The sequence below is a fragment of the Catharus ustulatus genome, chromosome 1, assembly GCF_009819885.2.
Source record: "Catharus ustulatus isolate bCatUst1 chromosome 1, bCatUst1.pri.v2, whole genome shotgun sequence".
Classification (NCBI taxonomy): Eukaryota; Metazoa; Chordata; class Aves; order Passeriformes; family Turdidae; genus Catharus; species Catharus ustulatus.
Genome location: NC_046221.1, coordinates 145,292,663 through 145,311,305, shown reverse-complemented (window position 1 = coordinate 145,311,305; position 18,643 = coordinate 145,292,663). Strand labels below are relative to the sequence as shown.

The window sequence follows — 18,643 nt, the reverse complement described above, 5'->3', positions numbered from 1 at the left end:
TCAGTTTTCAGCCTGTAGTTCAGAGCCTTACTTGATCCGGTGGCGTGACAATGTTATCAGAGAAGTAAATGCTTTTTTCTTTGAAGCTTGCTGCAAGATTTTATTATGTACAGAAGGAATTGACACCTGGTATGGAAGCCAAGAATGTAATGTTACTGTAACCCAAATCTGAACTGCCTAATGAAAAAAATTCCTTCCTACTTATTACAGAAAATAATTTTTATATGTTCCTACTGAAAAATAATCTTTGCAATAATAAGGCATTTTCTCTGATGTTCTGCTAAATCTGTCACAGTCCTTACATGTCTTTAGCTTAATGATACTAATATTCTTAGGAAAAAAAGGGGGAAGGGCTACAGGGGTAACCAATGTCTTGTGTTCCTTGGTTGTAACAACATGAAGTTAATGGTGAAGAACTTTCTCTCCTGTCTCCTGGGAACACTTACAAATTTGCTGAAACAATCTTCTTACTTGTTCTTTTTTTCACTGGTTCCCAGCCAGACTGAAGAATCGTTTGATTCTTGTACCTTCACACATTGTAGCGTATTCTACTAACTTTTTATATTGCAAAAGTAGTTTTAAGATCCATAGTATTTCAGGCTTTATTTTTCAGAATTGGTATTAAGAAACTGTATTTCTATGGTGACATTGCCACTGTTTAGTCAGCAATTTTAGGAGCCTGTCACAACTATAATTTTGGGGATAAGAAAATTACAGGGCTGTATTTTTTCCCTAGAGATAATTTGTGCTGTGACAGATCATTCTTTTATCAATTTTTGATTTATGCACCAGACGTAATATATTACTTCATTTTTTCTCTCTTTATTTTTTCATCTAATACTAATATCTGCTTTATCTGTGTACCTTCTAGAGTACCTTTGAAACATTTTGAATAATTTTTGTCATAAACTCAAGAATGATGCTTTCACAATAGCAATTATGAACCAATATCAATATTGGTTCAATAAGAGGGAAAAATGATATTGTCTTGATTTTCTAAAATACTGTTATAATCCTAAATTAAATTATCCTTTTTTCCTTTTTCCCCCTAAGTTTGATAATTTAACCTTGAAAGAATTTGAAATTTGCCTTAAGACCTGCCAGACTTCTCAAATGAAAGTGTGGTTGGGTTACATAATAATTAAGTAATTTCACGATTATAAGCCGCACCGTTTTGACTAAAATTTTGGTCTGAACCCAAAGTGCGGCTTATAATCAGGTGCGGCTTATATACGGACAAAGAATGAAAAGTTGCTGTTTTAGTTTGCAGGACAGGTGTCTGCTGAGAAAGGCAGGAACTTCTCTTTGAAATGGAGAATGCAAACCCCCTCTCTCCAAATTATTATAATTTGGAAATCAAGGGGCTTTCAGGCACAAATATGGAAATTAGGAATAACAGTTCTTTTCTAGAGAAATCAAAATAGAAATAGAGTACAACAAAGAAACAAACTCCAAACCCTGACAAAGTCAGAGCACAACCTGACACCCCGTCAGGCAGGGTGTTGGTAGCAGTCCCGTTAAATGGTGGTTGCATCCTCCTGCAGTGACAGATGTGATTCAGTTGGAGCAGTGCTCCTGTAGAAGGTGCAGTTTCCCTCTGAAGGTCCAGTGGTGATGTGGAGAAATCCGGTTTTCCTCTGGAGTCCAGTGGAGAAGGGGGTTCCCTTAGTGTCCCAAAACCTCTGTTTTTATCTTGGTGAGAAATGTTGGGCTCTTCCCCCTGGCTGGAGCAACTTTCAATGGGATGCAGTAATTTTATCAGTCCCACAGTGGGACTCAATGGGCCATTAGCAGACAATGACTGCCTGGAGGAAGGAGGGGGTGTGAAAAGATAAAGAACAATGCCCTGCCTGGTTTCAATGGATGGCCCATTAGCAGATTATCTGCCATTGAGATAAGGATCACTGTCCCCACCCTCAGCAGATGGTGATAGACCAGATACCTTTTATCACACTCTGTATTGTAACATGCGGCTTATAATCAGGTGCGGCTTATATATGGACAAAAAACCAAAAAGCTGCTGAAACCCAGAAGTGCGGCTTATACTCAGTGCGACTTATAATCGTGAAATTACTGTAATATCTGTGTTATATCTTATAGACTTTCTAGTAAATTGAATCTTATGACTTTTCATTTTCCAAATTTTAAATAGGTTTTAGACAACACACTACAACTACCTATATAAATCAGTGTAAATACCGAATACCTGTTCTTAATGATTAAACATGTATTGTAATTATTATTTGTTATTGTGTTATTTTTCATATCAGAACCATACTCTGTAGATTATATATATAAATCATAATAATTATTAAACATTTTAGGAGACTTTGACATTCTTTTGGAAGATGTGAAATTTAAAATTAAAAAGTAAATATAAGCACAATGTAATTATTTATCTCCTCTCAGAAATACTGCAAAATAAAAGTGACCTTAAGGGATGTACTTAGTTCATTAGCTTGGCTCTAGTAGTGACCAATAGTTTATGTGTGGCCAAACTATATAAAAGCCAAATAAATAATAACTGTTCCTGCTTATCTGTAATTTTTCAGAAACTTCAGTTTAGGTACTGACAGGATCAGATAAAGTGTCTTTTATGTAAAACTCTTAAAAAACCTTTCAGGAAGTTCAAAGCCCACATAGTCTTTTGGCGACCATACTTTCCTGTAGCAGAAAATTCCACAGTGCAAATATGCTGGGTAAATAATTTTTTTTTTAATGTGTTTGAAAGCTGGTGCTGGTCTTGTAGAAAATGAAGTGTTCCCTATTGATTTTCTCCACAACACCCTTAAATGTTAAAGATAGTCTGAAATTTCAATCCTCTGCCTGATAAAGTATATATTGCAAACTCCATCCTGCACAGCACAAAATAATCTGCTTTACTCCAGCTTCTACATAATGCATTTACTCTTATTTCCTTAGGGAAAATTACATTTTTTCCTAAATGTTTTGCTTTTCTTACCTTGTGCATAATTACGCTGTTAATTAGAAGTTTTGAGTATTTCTTTTTGTTCATTGTGATCCTGGACACTGGTATTCATATTATAGAAGTTAAAGGGAAACAAATATAAAAGCGTATGTGTATGTTTGAATTTATCTCAATAATTTAAAACAAATAGCTATAAATGATAAAAAAATGACATACATTTAGGGAATATTTTTATATTTTTCCTCCACTGAGGGATATATATGTGTATGAAAATATTCCATCCTATCATATACATATAGAAACTCATTTCAGTTTTAGTAATTTTGAAAACATTCCTGTTTGCATACTTCTTATTTTGCAGCAAATTGTTCATATTGATTTCCTCCATTTACAAATTTTCACTCCACTGATTTTAAAACTAGAATGTGCCTTATCTATTGGAAAAATGCCCATATATCTAATTTAATCTAAGTACATAATTTATCATTAATCAGAATAATTCTGGGGTGAAAAAAATGGAGCACTATAAGAATTTTCATTAAAAAAAGGACAGAAGAGATGGTTTCTGTCATTATATGATAATTTGTGCAGTTGCTAAACTGAACGAGAGAAAACTTTGATGCAAACTCATCTTAAAAATTCCCACGTTCTGGGAAAGAAGGCCTCAGGAGAAGTCCAGGAAATATTTAGATTATATTTATTTTTATTTGTAGTTATTATTTAGTCGTTTCTGATTATATTTAGAATTGCATTCACACTTGTTTCCTCTACAGCAAAACTTCGTGAGTCTTGTTTTGATCCTGGAAATATAATGAATGGAACAAGACTTGGAATGGATTATAAACTGGGTTCCACTGTCACATATTACTGCGACGCAGGATATGTTCTTCAAGGATACTCCACACTAACATGTATCATGGGAGATGATGGAAGACCTGGATGGAACAGAGCCCTGCCCAGTTGTCATGGTAAGAACAGGTTTTCATTTATTTTAATTGTTGTTGTCATTACTCTTGCTTTGTAATAGGGAAGAAACAAGTGAAAATTTTGAAGTGATTTTAATAATATTCTTTTTCAGAAAAAAAACACTTTTCAGTGATATATGCAATAAAATACATCTGTGGCAACTCAGGAAACTGTTTATTCCAACTTTTATTAGCATGGGATAAATTTGCTATTATTGTGAATAGAACCTAGTAATAATGTCATTCTCCATGTCACCATGTGTTCTTGAATTAACTTACAGCAGAACATAGAGATATATTCATATATATGCATTTAAATACAACAGTAAGTATATTTTGGATGTCATAATATATGTTTGCTTCTTTTTGTTACTACTGGTTTTGAAAACATGCAGATGAAATATTTTATGTATATATATCACATTAGAAGATTTAAATTCTTGGGTGCGTGGTCTTGGAAAAATTAAGCCTTGAAATGCAGAAAAGATACAATTATTCAAACTTTTACAGATATAAAGTCTGTTCATTTTAAGTAGTTGTATGACCGTTGGTGGTGTCAAGAATCAGCACTTTTTAGATTTAAACTCTAAGAAACTATTCCAGTTTTATTTTACTGATTTCTTAACAGAAATTTATAGCCACTAGCAATTTTAACTTTGTGAAAAATCATATATTCTGTAAGATTGAGCACAAAGCCTCTCATGTATGCAGATACTAATATGAGAAAACTAACATTTGCTTCATAGATTAAAACCTAATTATTATGTTACTTTCCCTTCCTTCTCACAATTTGAAGACAAATACCTGTTAAATTAATTTCCAATTTGAACAAATGTATATTTTAAATAGAATATGGATTTTCTTTGTTGTGTACTCACATTTCCGTTGCAAAGTGGATGGTAGAGTACCAGCAAAACCAACAAAGAAAATTCTCAAACCTAAAGAATGTCCAATATTATAAGCATTTTAAGAAGTTCAGTATTTTCATTATCTACCAAAACCAACATAGTACTGAATTCCAAAACTCAGTGGCATTAAATCGAGGCACTGGCCCTTGCATATGTTTGTGAGTGTGTTCAAACTTCCAAACTCTCTGCATTAGAAGTCAATTTTTTTTTCCTCTTTTTAAAATGAAGGATGAATGTTGTTCTTGAGAGAGGAGTTGGTGAGGAAGGTTGCTGCATACAATAGGGGAAAGACTCCCTTTTTTTTGGAAGGTCTTTGTGATAGGTAATGAAAGATAAAAAAATACTTTATTGATGCAGTATTTGTGTCTATTAGTGCTGTCTATTGAAACTTTCAGTTTGGAAAGTACTTGGAAGTACTGCCATTGTGATAAATGGGGGAAATAAAATTTATTGTAAATGAAGTAGTGAATGTCCATCACTGATTCCATCTGGACCATTCTATTTCCTGGATGAACAAGGCCTTATTTCAAAGATGACAAACTCCATACTTCTTTAGGATATGATATGATGGTGCAGAATAAAAATTTTCACTTGTTTTTCTTATATTGCTTTTTCCTCCAGTTAAGAGTAAATGAAGCTTTGTAGTTATATTGCTGTGATACATTACGGTATATTATGACCACATTACCAATGCTTTCCACTTTTGTGTGATTTACCTCAAGAAAAATAGAACTTTTATACAGATAGAAGAAAGGTGATATCAGTTAATTAACTATCAGTTACAGAACTGGGAGAAACAGTTTGAGAACTGAATTTAGCTCCTGAAAACCAGTCTCACCTACACAATAAAATTTGCATGGCAGGAATCAGATTCCTTCATTCTGCAGTTTGTATTTTTGCAGCTGCACTGAAACTGATAGAGTTACAATGAAATATGGTATAAAACACCACCTCAGTGTACATGGGGGGTTTATTTAGTTAGTTAATGAGTTACAAGAAAAAAAATGAACAGATGCTAAGATTATCTAGGCTAATATGCTAAGGTATTTGATATTTCACTATGGGTGTTAAGAACAGGATGTAATGAACATATGTGGATGCATTATTAGTATGACAGAGATAATGATTAATGATTTCTCTCTGCTTCAGCAACTATAGAAATTTTAAATTTTTGGTAGCAAACAATAAATGTTTACAGAATAGCAAAAAGCCGAGTAATGGGAAATCATATTCATAACTGAATGTTCAAAACTTGTTCCTACCAGAAGTAATTTATTGATCACTGAAACATTTTACTACATTTTATTACAATATGTTGTTGAATCCTTGGAAATATTTGAAGCCAAACTTCAAAATAACTCCATCTGTAAGATGTATCTAAAAATATCCACTGTTTTCATAACTGTATATGAGAATATGCCTATGATTTATTCACTTCTTTATTTGGTACAGAACCAATTCAGAGCATTATTTTGGTTTCTTTTGATCTGTATTAACTTATTATGGTTATTTGAGGTAGTTCAGATCTAGTTTATAGATGAAAACTTTTAGGATAAACGACAGATATGCATAGAATAACATAATCTTGCTACTTTTTGTTTTGTAATGTAGGTAATGCTGAAAAATTTTTCATAAATCGTTTAACATTGCTTACTTAATCAGAGGCTTTATAATTTACACTTTTATGCACTTTTACATATGAAGGACTATTATTTAAATCTATTTCAAAATAGATATACTGGCTGCAAAAGCCAGTATATTCATGCAGTTAATGAAGCTGAATGTTACTGTTAATAAGATGCTCTGTGTGTCTGTGTTTTATAGTTCCAAAGTAATGGTCAGTTTAACCACTTAAACAGCATACTTAAAATTGTCTTATGTTGACTACTTACAAAGCATTTCTCACTTTCTTTTTACCTGGAAAAGCATGCTTGTTTTGGAGAATCACACAGACAATGACCAGAATACTTAGAAGTAGAATTGAAATCAATTAGGATTTTGTTTTGAATACAAAAATGCTATTTAAATTGTGAATAATCTGAAAGGTTGATTCTTAATAGCCAAGCTTGAAAAATCGATTGACATAATTTTGAAAAAAAATTAAAGGATTTTATTTGTTATTGAACTATTTTCTGAACACTTAATTTTGTTCCCAAGCTTCCATTTCCCACTTTTCACAAATTTATGTCCATTGCATTACCATTCCAAGATTTCCTTCCAAATAATCAGTGGAGAGAGACAGGCTTATTAAAAGGTCGTCAAGGGGGATTCAAAGAGCTTGTTAAGAAGGTATATTTCCCCATTTGCATCTGGACTGCTGAATTTAACCTGCTTGCATGCTCGGCAGGATATGACTTAGAGCAGCAACACAGGAACTATTAGATCTAGTGAAATATCTGAATATACTCTGTGGAAGCAGTACTGTTTGCACTAAAAGCATACAACAAACTATTTTGGAGGGATGTGTGTGTTAAAATTTAGCAGTTGGATTTCTGAGTAAAGTAAATGAGTAGGAAACTGAGTGTGCCTTAACCTATAAACCACACACTACAGACCTTTATCAGTATGAGCACACTCATTATTCCTCATCCATGCCAAGGAGACCATTGTACACCAAGTACTATCAAGTCAAAAAGCCAGAATGAGAAAATCTAGCTTCCACACCATGGATTTTGCAGTAACTGACTAGAGATTTTATTACCAGTATATGCTTCTCGGGGACAGCAGTCTAATATTTCTGAAGATGTGTGACTGAATTTTTTAATGAAAAATACACAAATAGTTCTGTAAATAGAAAACAAAACTAACATCTTTCTTTATGGCTAGGTAGACAGCTGGTATTTTGAGGAAAACCCCACCTTTTATTTTAAAATGTGATTGAGTTCAAAGCTCACCTTTTCTTGAAGATGTTCTCTTCATATCAGAAAAAACTTGAAAATTTTACTGCAATTCTAGATATAAATAATTCTAGAAATTATTTAAATAATTCTAGAAAGACTGGAAAACAAAATAAATACAGACACATGCTTATATCCACAGCAAGCATTACTCTGTCTCATTTTTTGCATATACATTTGGAATTCATAATATGGCTTTACAAAGTCCATTGAATAATACATGTTGTGTCTAATTATTCCAGGCTTTCATTTAAGAAGGAATAATATAATATAATAAGTAAAGTATTAGAAATAAAGAAAGTTGTTACTTACAATGATCTTATTAAAATCAACTGCCATAGAATCCTAATTCCTAATGAATTTAAGGGATTAGTTAAATAGAGTGCATCATAAAACCAGGCACTTCCTCTTCTGTTGGACTAAATCTGCAGCCAAATTTTGGGAACGGAGTTTAGGAAGGGAGCACTAAAGGAAGGACAAATACTTTAAGGTATATAAAATTGGGGTCTTTTACAGCTTTAATTTTTTTTCCTTTCTTTGCTATAAAATAAATGCTTTCAAATCAAGCATGTCTATTCAAGCCTTAATTTTAAATAAAGTAATTTCACGCATATAAGGTGCACCCTTTTGACTAAAAATTTGGTCTGAACCTGGAAGTGTGCTTTACACTCCGGAGCACCTTATATATGGACAAAGTTTGGAAATTTGCCAACCCGGAAGTGCGAGCTGCAAGCTGAACCGCACGAGGCTCGGCGGGGATGGGGCGTGGGGCTGCAGGGCTCAGTGGAGCTCAGCTCTTGTCTTGGTTTGGAGAACAGGTGTCTGCTAAGAAAGGCAGGACCCTCTCTTTGAAGAGGAGAGTGTAAACCCCCTCCCTCCAAATTATTATAATTTTGAAATTAAGGGGCTCTCAGGCAAAGATATGGGAATTAGGAATAACAGTTCTTTACTAGGAAAATTAAAATAGAAATACAATACTACAAAGAAACAAACCCCGAACACTGACAAAGTGTGTTGGGTTACAATACAGGATGTGATCAAAGTATCTGTTCTATCACTATCTGTTGTGACTAGGTGGGGCAGTGATCTTTATATCTGTGGGAGATACACTGCTAATGGTCCATCCATTGAAACCAGTAGGGCATTGTTCTTTCTTACCAAGATAAAAACTGAAATTCTAGAACACCGAGTAGCCCTTTCCCTACTGGACTCTAGAAAAAAATGAGATTTCTCCACATCACTACTAGACATCTGGAAGGAAACTGCACCTTCTACAGGAGCATTGCTTCAACTAAACCACATCTGTCACTGCAAGAGGACTGCAGCCACCATTTAATCGAACTGCTACCAACACCCTGCCTGTTCAGGTGTCAGGTTATACTCTGACTTTGTCAGGGTTTGGAGTTTATTTCTTTGTAGTATTGTATTTCTATTTTAATTTCCCTAGTAAAGAACTGTTGTTCCTAATTCCTATATCTTTGCCTGAGAGCCCCTTGATTTCAAAATTCTAATAATGTGGAGGGAGGGGCTTTACATTCTCCATTTCAAAGAGAGGGTCTTGCCTTTCTCAGCAGACACCAGTCCTCCAAACTAAGACACAAAGTCAGAGTACAACTCAACACCCTGTCAGGGTGACACCCATCAGTCAGGGTATTGGTAGCAGTCCCTTTAAATGATGGCTACAGTCCTCCTGCAGTGACAGATGTGGTTTAGTTGAAGCAGTGGTCTTGTAGAAAGGTGCAGCCTCCCTCCAAAGGTCTAGCAATGATATGGAAAAAAAGTCCGGTTTTCCTCTGGAGTCCAGGCAAAAGAGAGCAACTTGATGTCCCAAAATTTCAGTTTTTTTCTAGGTAGGAAAGACCGGGCTCTCCCCCCTGGCTGGAGCAACTCTCAGTGGGATGAAGTAATTTTATCAGTAACACAGTGGGACTCAATGGGCCATTAGCAGAAGATAACTCCCTGGAGGAAGGATGGGGGGTGCAAAGATCAAGAACAATGCCCTACTATTTCATAGTTTCAATGGATGACCCATTAGCAGAGTATCTCCCACAGATATAAGGATCACTGCCCCACCTGGTTACAACAAATAGTGATAGAATAGATACAGTAATTTCACGAATACAAGCTGCACCAATTTGACTAAGATTTTGCTCCTAAACCGGAAATGCGGCTAATACTCAGGAGTGGCTAATATGTGAATAATTTTCTGACATTTACAACCCCAGAAGTGCCAACCAGAGTGCCGAACTGAGTAGCTGCAAAGTCGGCATTTTGCGATTGTTACAAATCGTTACTCTGTTGCACCGCGGATGGAACCTGGCTGCCTGCAGGCAGCACGGGGGGTGGGGAGAGAGGCGGGAGAGCTCCCTCCTTCCCTCCTCTGCCGCAGCCCGGGGGAGAGACGGGGGGGCCCCGCGCCGCCATTGCCGCGGCTCAGGGAGGAGAGCGGGGACCTGGGCTGCCACTGCCGCGGCTCGGGGAGATGGCGGGGGGCTCCGTCCCCACCCGCCGCCGTGGGAGCGGGGGGGGGCTCCGTCCCTGCCTGCCACCACAGGGCAGCGCCGGGCCGTGGTGACCGAGCCCAGTGACAGCGGTGGCTGGCCCCCAGTGGTCCCGCCGAGCGGCAGCGCCGGGCTGGGCTACCTGACCCCGTCGGCAGCCCCTAGCGGGCCGAGCCTGCACAACCCGAGCTGAGCCAGTAAACCTTGCCCTGCCGCCGTTCTGTTACTATATGGCAACTTTGTTGCACGCGGGTCCTCGCTGCGAACGACAGTGAGGCTTATACTCGGGTGCAGCTTATTTATGGACAAAAACCAAAATATTTACCAACACCCAGAGATGCGGCTTATACTCAGTGCGGCTTGTATTCGTGAATTTACTGTACTTTGATCACATCCTGTATTGTAACCCAAGACAGCACGGCTGGCGTGATTGTTACTAATTGGTTGCTTTGTTGCGTGTGGATCCTCGCAGAAAAAAAAAAAAGTACACCTTATGCTACGGTGCACCTTATATATGGACAAATTTCGAAAATTTGCCGACACCCAGAAGTGCACTTTATACTCTGGTGTGCCTTATACTTGTGAAATTACTATATGTTTGCTTATATGCAACTGTTAGTTTTGAAACAACATCATGAATTAGCAGGGAAAATGTAACAGCAACTTTAATATTTTTGAAAGTAATGCATAAATTATAAAATGTGTAAATTTACTGGCAGAGTTTTTTAATTTGTTTGGCAATAAAAGTATACAAAAAAGTACCAATGAAAATACATAATAAATAATGTGATTTTTTTTCTACTTTAAAATATTAAAAACTGACACTTTTCTTTGGTTTGAATATGTAAATTTCCTAGTAGAAGATTGAAAAAACATTACCTTAAAAAAATTCTTTCCTTATGTGTTGTGAGGTAGAGAGAAAAACAGTTTTTAGCAGTAGTTTACATAAATATATACTTATTCCTGTATTTAGTATTAGCACCATAGGTACATATTTTTCTTTGAAGACTTTTTGTCAAACAGACAAAGGTAATGTCAGGGTATTCTGTTCTTAGAAGGAAAAGTATATCTCTCCCCTTTAGTCTTAACAGAGAAGCAAATATTTATTTTCCAGTCTGCAAGACACTGAATTGGGACAGGATTATGTAGTATCAATTAATAATCATGATCAATCAATTAATTAGTAACTGGAATTAAAGAAAATTATCCAATCATCTGCACTGGCTCTAGCTGACAAATAGGCATATTTCTAACTTAACCTCAGGCAGCAGTTGAAACGTCCTCACTCTTGTCTAATAAACCTCAGTAATGAACTGGAAGAAGATTCAGTATGTGAAATATGGTGGTCGTTTACATCCATAAGACCCATATTTCATTGTTTGTACAAGTTTTATCATCTCCTCTTTGTCTGTCACAGTGGAGACTGGGGCATGGATGGTTCTGGGCAATACAAGAAACCTGCAATTAAGAGACTGCATTGTTTTAAAGCTGAATTAATTTTGTTTTCCTTCTTGACTGGGCTACGTATAGCATTTTGCTGACATACTACAGAAATGGTAGGCAAGGACATAGTCCAGCTTAAAGAGGATATCTCCCTCTAACAGATCCCATGTTTCTTGATATTCAACTCAGAAGCTGCTTGTGTTACAACTTTTTTTTTCTGATGTTGCACTCTTTTGAAGGAACAGTGTCTTCTACAACAATACTTATAGTTTTGAGGTTTTTGCTGGACCTTTTTCATTATGTATTTCTCTTTTTGTACCATAAAGAGTAGCTGTGTGTTAAGAAGTTAATATAAAGCAACACAACACCATGCAATACACAGTTGTGTATTCCATCTATTGCAGAAAGTTTTGTTGCTCTAAATTTAAAAGGTTACATTTTCTTTCCTATTGCACTGCACATTTTATATGTTTCTACTATTTTGTTAATGTTACTGACTTAGATGGTAGTTTAAAACTTTACTTAGGTGACGTGCTAGGAAATACACTGCTTGTTTGTGGCTGAATTTTTAATAAAATATGTTTTTAGACAGTAAGCTATGTTTATATTTACAATTGAGAGCAAAGATTAGTAACAGAAGGCCAGATAACATTAACCCCAGTGATATTGTAGTTATTTTCAATTCAAATGCTGGTGATTCAGTTAGCACCTTCTATTTGTTTAAGATAAGAGTACGGAATGAATAAACAGCTGGCCTAAAGCAGAACAGATTTTCTCAATGAAAGTAAATGTGACAATAATATACTCAATATGTATCTGAACTGTCTACAATGCACTCAAATTGGACACTCTGGGAGGAAAGGAAGCAGAAAATTATTTTTTTTCCTCTGCATGGAGAATAATATCAAACTAAGGAAGGTCTTTGAGATAGATTTGAAGACAACAGCAAAAACATACAGTAATTTCACGACTATAAGGCACACCCTTTTGACTAAAATTTTTCCCCACACCCAGAAGTGCGCCTTGTTGTCCGGTGCGCCTTATATGATCTACAAAGTTGCGATGTTTGCCACCCCGGAAGTGAGAGCCGCGAGGGGGAGCGGCACCACGGGAGCACTGAGTAGCGATGCGGGGGCAGCCCCAGGCACCGGGAGCAGCACGGGCAGGAAGGCAAGGGGCAGCCCCACGCAACCGGAGCAGCGCGGGCAGGCAGGCAAGGTGGGGTCCCAGGTGGCCCCAGGCACCGGGAGCAGCGCAGGCAGGAAGGCAGGGGGCGGCCCCAGGCACCGGGAGCAGCGCGGGGCCATGGTGCACCGAGCCGAGCGAGGGATGGGTGGCAGGGCAACTGGGCTGCTGAGCTGAGCAAGGGGCGGGCGGCACGGCAGGAGCACCGAGCCAAGAGAGGGACAGGTGGCACGGCAGGAGCGCCGAGCCGAGCGAGGGACGGGCGGCATGGCAGGAGCACCGAGCCGAGAGAGGGACAGGCGGCACGGCAGGAGCGCCGAGCCAAGCGAGGGACGGGTGGCATGGCAGTAGCACCGAGCCGAGCGAGGGAATGGCACAGCGGCTCAGCGGAGCCGCGAGGGGGAGCAGCACCGCAGCAGCATGGAGATGCAAGGGGGAGGTGGTCCTGCGGCTGCGCCGAGCCGTGCCAGCCGGCACCAGGGGCAGGTGGGAGTGCCAGGGCCCACTGCACGGGGAGGGTGCCTGGGGCTGCCTTTGAAAGCCTACGCCGATCTATGAAAAATGTTTCCAAATTGAGCCCCTGCCAGTAAACTCCACAATCGCAGGTTTCCGTTACTAATTTGTTACTTTGTTGCGTGCAGCACGGATCTTCGCGGCCAAAAAAAGATGCGCCTTATAGTCCGGTGCGCCTTATCTGATCTACAAAGTTGTGAAATGTGCCGGCTCTCGGGGGGTGCGCCTTATAATCCGGTGCGCCTTATGGTCGTGAAATTACTGTAATTATTTATGGTTGACCTGGAATAATTTAAAAATACCATCTTAGAGTATTACCAATCAGAATCGAAATCTAAATGGATCACCAAAAGAGGCAATGAAAAAATACAGCCAAGGAATCTAATAGATATTAGGATATGTATTTCAGGAAAATGAAATCCTGTTCAAAAGAAGGTAGTATAAAGTGTGGCCAACAGAGTTTTGAGAAAAAAAACACTTTAAAACATTATTTAAGCAGTAATACAGTGTAGCAAAGATTTAAAAAGTAGAAACTTAGTAGAGTCAACAGCAGATCAAGACCAAAAATATATTAAAGGACAATGTTATTGAAGGAAAAGTAAAAGAAATTCTTTATATATTATTTTTTATTTCCTATATTACCTTTGTGAGGTAGTGCTTTGGAACCCTCTTTTGGCTTGAAGGAACAGTGTCAAAATAAGCAAAATCAATAAACAGAACCATAGCAAGTTGCTAGGATAAGCAGTCTTTTCTGTGTACTTCTAAAAGAGATAGATATGAAGCATTTGAAGTACAAATGTTGACCTTGAGGTTAAATTAGCCTTTCTGTTGAAGCAGTGGAAGGTGATGAACTTGTCAGGAATCGTCCTTGATGAGCAGTTGGGAATTTCCACAGTTAAAAAATTGGTAGAGATTATTAAAACCAAAAAAACCCCACAATAAAAACCAAAACAAAAAAAACCAAACCAAACCAAAAACACAAGAAAAGTAGCAGACACATTATTCAACAACCTGAATAAAAATCAATATAACTTTTGAAGAAGAATGTGGGTCTTTTTAGGGTGTCTTAGATCTCAACAAGCATATGGATGAAATTAAAAACAGTTGATACTACATGATTGAATTTATAAAGATGTTTGGCAGTTTTCCATGAAAAATATTATCTTTTAGGGGAAAAGCAATCAATGCATTAGGATAATATTTGATTACAAGGTAAGAATTGAAAGTTGTTGATGTGATGGCCATTTTTACATTATCTAGAAAAAAAAAATCAGTGAAGGAAGGTTTCCACAAAGATCTCATACATATTTTTCCTATGAATTGTGCTGTCCAATACAAATTCACATAAAATTGAGGTAACAAAGTTCACATTATCACAAAATTTTATGGTAAAATCATATCTAGAGTCAAATGCACAGAGTAAAAGGTACATCAATTTCACGTCTGTTAAATGAAGACAAAATGTTTTTAGAAGAAATAACCCTAAGAATAGGCATGTGGTGATAATTAGATATTGGTTGTGAAGTATCACAAAATCACAGAATGGGTAAGGTTGGAGGGGACCACAATCCAACCTCCCTGCTTAAGAAGGTTTATCTCAGACCACATGGCACAGAACTGTGTCTAGACGGTTCTTGAATATCTCCAAGGAACAAGACTCTGCAAGCTCTCTGGGCAATCTGTTACAGTGTGTGATGACCTGAAAGTCAGAAGTTCTTCCTCATGTTCAGGTGGAACTTCCTGTACATCAGTTCCAGCCCTTTTTCTCTTATCCTGTTGTTTGGCACCACCAAGAAGAGCCTGGATCCATCCTCTGTCACCCTCCCTTCAGGTACTGATAGATGTGGTCCTGTCTCAGTCACCTCTTGAATAAACCAAATTCCCTCAGACTGTCCTTGTAAGAGAGCTGGTCCTGTCCAAGATAAATTATCTTGAAATCATTATTACTAGTCTTTTGCAGATTAGCAAAATTCTGTCAGAATTATATTTAAGGATTTTTTTTTCCCTCAAGGAGCATCCTAACTCATGAGATATACTCTGATGAGGCAGTGTTAAAAAAAACCTGAACAAATATAACATGAAAGTCATATTTGCTTCTTGCCTGCAGATGTAAGAGTCTATTTCTCAGCACTTATAGTTCAAAGAAAAATAGAATTAAAGTTTTTAAATGTAGTCCTTATTAAAAGGAAATAAAACAGTCCTAATTTTTCAGAAATTTAATTTAAAATCTTTCTTTCTAGTATTGGGAAATAGATCTATACATTATGCAGTCTTCAGCTTGGTGATTTGAAATGTAATAAATAAGATTCCCTGGGTTGCTGATCACTAGGGGTCCCAGCAACATGTGTGAGTTTTCCAGACACAAAATTTTAATGGATATTTTTCTTTCTTTGTCTTCTGCATGCTTTAAATATCAATTCTGTATTATTTTATTTTATATTTTCAATTGGTATTTGCGCTCATAAGTGTTCATTGACCATTATTTTGACTATTGATTGCTTTTATAGTTCTTTCCTGTTTCTGAAGTCCCTGTTCCTAAATTTCTTGATTAATTTTATTTACTTCTAATCTGCATGCATCTTTAATTATGGATAATGTATTATTTCAGTCTTTTTTTTCCCTTCCTTCTTCCTTCATTTTCTTTAGTTCATTTTTCTTTAGTGAGTTTAAAAAGTGGGAATTTCTATCTTTTTAAAGTTAAAGTCTGTATTGCAAACCTAAACAGCAGTGATAGAAAAGAAAGCTGAGATAGAAAGGATTACAATGATCTCAGTGAATTTATCATTAACTATCAGATCTAAAATTTAAAATTACAATCACTAACTGTTCCTGCAACTTCCTTTTAAACTGCTGATGCACACACACTCAAAATATTTAAAATCACTTGGAAAAAAAGTTATCATCATATGGAAAACTAAAACTTTGTTCTAGTATTGTAATAACCTTTGCAGATTCAAGAAAAAGCTTGTTTTCTGTTTCATCTGTGATTCACTGCTAGTGCTTAAAAACTCATTTTGGTACAAGAACATTCTGGAGACATGCAAATAGGCAGTATACAACAACATAAAGAGGTTTTGAATGGGGAATACACTCATTACAGCTTCCCCAGCCCTGAAATTACCAAAACAGGATTCAGGAGCTGATATCACTTATGAGCTCTATAGTAGTAAGTAGATTCTTTGTTCTGTGAAGTTTGAAATTAAATAATAAAATTACCGAGTTCTAAGAAATCTCATTAAACTTTCATCCTCTCATGTTTTTTACACTTCTTCTGCTTAAAAACCGTCATCATGCTCTTCATTACATAACAGAAATTTTTCTTAAACCAAATAAGTAGTGAAATATCGTTCAGATATGAAGGGTGCACAGATGAATAAATAAATAAATAAATAAATAAATAGGTTATATGACCTTCAAAAAGAAAAAGAAAAAATAAAGTTTCTCATTGGAAGGGATGATAATTTCTTGTGAAGATACTTTAAATCATTACACATTTTTGATTCATACTTTCTGATGCATCAACCTCTCGATTCTGCTATTGTAACTAAAATGTGTTGTGCTTTGTTAATCTCTGATTTATTTTTGCTTCTACACATCTGTCATATAATGCTCTTTTCCTCTTGCTATCTTAATATACTTGAAAGACTCTGAAATGGTCTTCCCCAGAAGACTGCCAATTTTCTTTTCTTTTTTATTCATTTAGTATGTTGGCAGTTAAATCGTTTTAAAATGATTGTTCGTTTTCCCTCAGAAGTTCCTTAAATATCATGTCAAGTCTGCTGCAGGCAGTTGACTTGAAAAGCATCTTCAAACTTTTATTTAGTTACTCTTTTTCATCTGTGGAAACTTTAACACTGGAGTACTCTTTCAAAGGAATGAAGCTGTGCCGAATAAGGCTGACTGCAGAGACCTGCTCCACCTCCCTTTATTATAAGTAGAGACTATTTCACCACAAAGATCTTTATTCTAGCACAAAAGATGTTAGAAAATCTTTTCTCCTATTTGATAGCTCTATTCTCTGAGCCTGCTACTTTAATTCCATTTTGCTGACAAAAGAAAACAAAACATTACTTAAATAAAAGAACATGGCATTAAGTGTTTCTGCAGTGAGAGACTCCTGGAAATGGTTTTATCAACTGGAGCAGTGGGAAACATCAACAAGAGGATAAACCTCACCATCCTCCAGATCACATGGCAGCACCAAGACAGGGAGAACTCAGATACCACCCCTTGTTCTAGAAGCAAGCAACATAAGAAGTTTTCATTAGCTGCACAGAATTCCTTCAAAAGTTAAGAAAAATATTAATTAATTAAACATCACTTAAGATTCCAGAAGACTATACCATGCTGGAAATTAATTTAATCCTCAGCTCTCTGTTCAAGAAAGCTTTCTTTCAGAAAGCTATTGCTTGCAGTACTAGCAGAAAAATTAAGAATTAAGAATAATAATTTTCTTCAATTTAGCTATTTTAAATTCAAAATTTACTAATGCATCTTTTAAACATGGATTTAAAATTTCCTATAATTTAGGATTGATTTTTATCTGGTTATTTTTAGTTTTATCTAATAGTTATTAATATATTAACCATACTTATTTAGTTATTTACATAGTATCTCATATATACTATGGAATATTTTGACATTTACATGCCACAGGCCTTGATAATAAATAATTCATGATATGTGTAGCTCTATCCTGACATTTAAAAATTGGATCATTATATAGAATTAGATTTTGGGTTATAAAATTGGAAATCAGACTCTTCAAATTTCCTTTATTATTCTCTCTAGGGCTTTGACAATTCAAATAGGAGCACAGGATTTTGTGTTTATGCTTGTTCGCTTTACTGCTCAACTAAAATGGGCTTGAATTTACTCAGGGTAGAAACAGAAATATGTCTAATTTCCAGCTAGTTGCATTTGTTCAGAAAAATATTGGAAAAATAAATAAGAAGGAAATAATTTTGCAAGCTGATAATATTTTGGATATTTGAATAACAGTCAATAATATGAAAAAATTGTCAGATGTGAACCCATTCTACACAACAAAAAATGTAGGATTTTCACCTTCTGCCACATCTCGTTTCTACTGAAAAAATTATTTCACACTTTTCTTGCACTTGACTGAAAAGAGTAAATTCAGTAAACTAATTTTAAGCAACAGGATTTCAGCCCTTGAGAAAACTATATGGAATATTTGAAAACTCTGTGCACCACAGTTCATTAAGGAATAATTGAATAGAATTAATATTTATAATTAATCACTAAATTGAGAGCAAACATTGTTTCTAAAGTTAGGTTC

General features: G+C 36.3%; 1 protein-coding gene across 4 annotated transcripts in view; it reads left to right on the top strand.

Moving 5' to 3' along the window:
* The window catches only part of LOC116996220 (CUB and sushi domain-containing protein 3), a 617,877-nt gene that overhangs the window by 443,419 nt on the left and 155,815 nt on the right, over positions 1-18,643 (top strand). For all 4 annotated transcript variants that reach the window (XM_033059469.2, XM_033059460.2, XM_033059450.2 and 1 more), the window contains one exon: positions 3,703-3,897. In XM_033059469.2, coding sequence (XP_032915360.1) covers positions 3,703-3,897 — 195 coding nt within the window. The remainder of the gene's footprint in view (positions 1-3,702; positions 3,898-18,643) is intronic.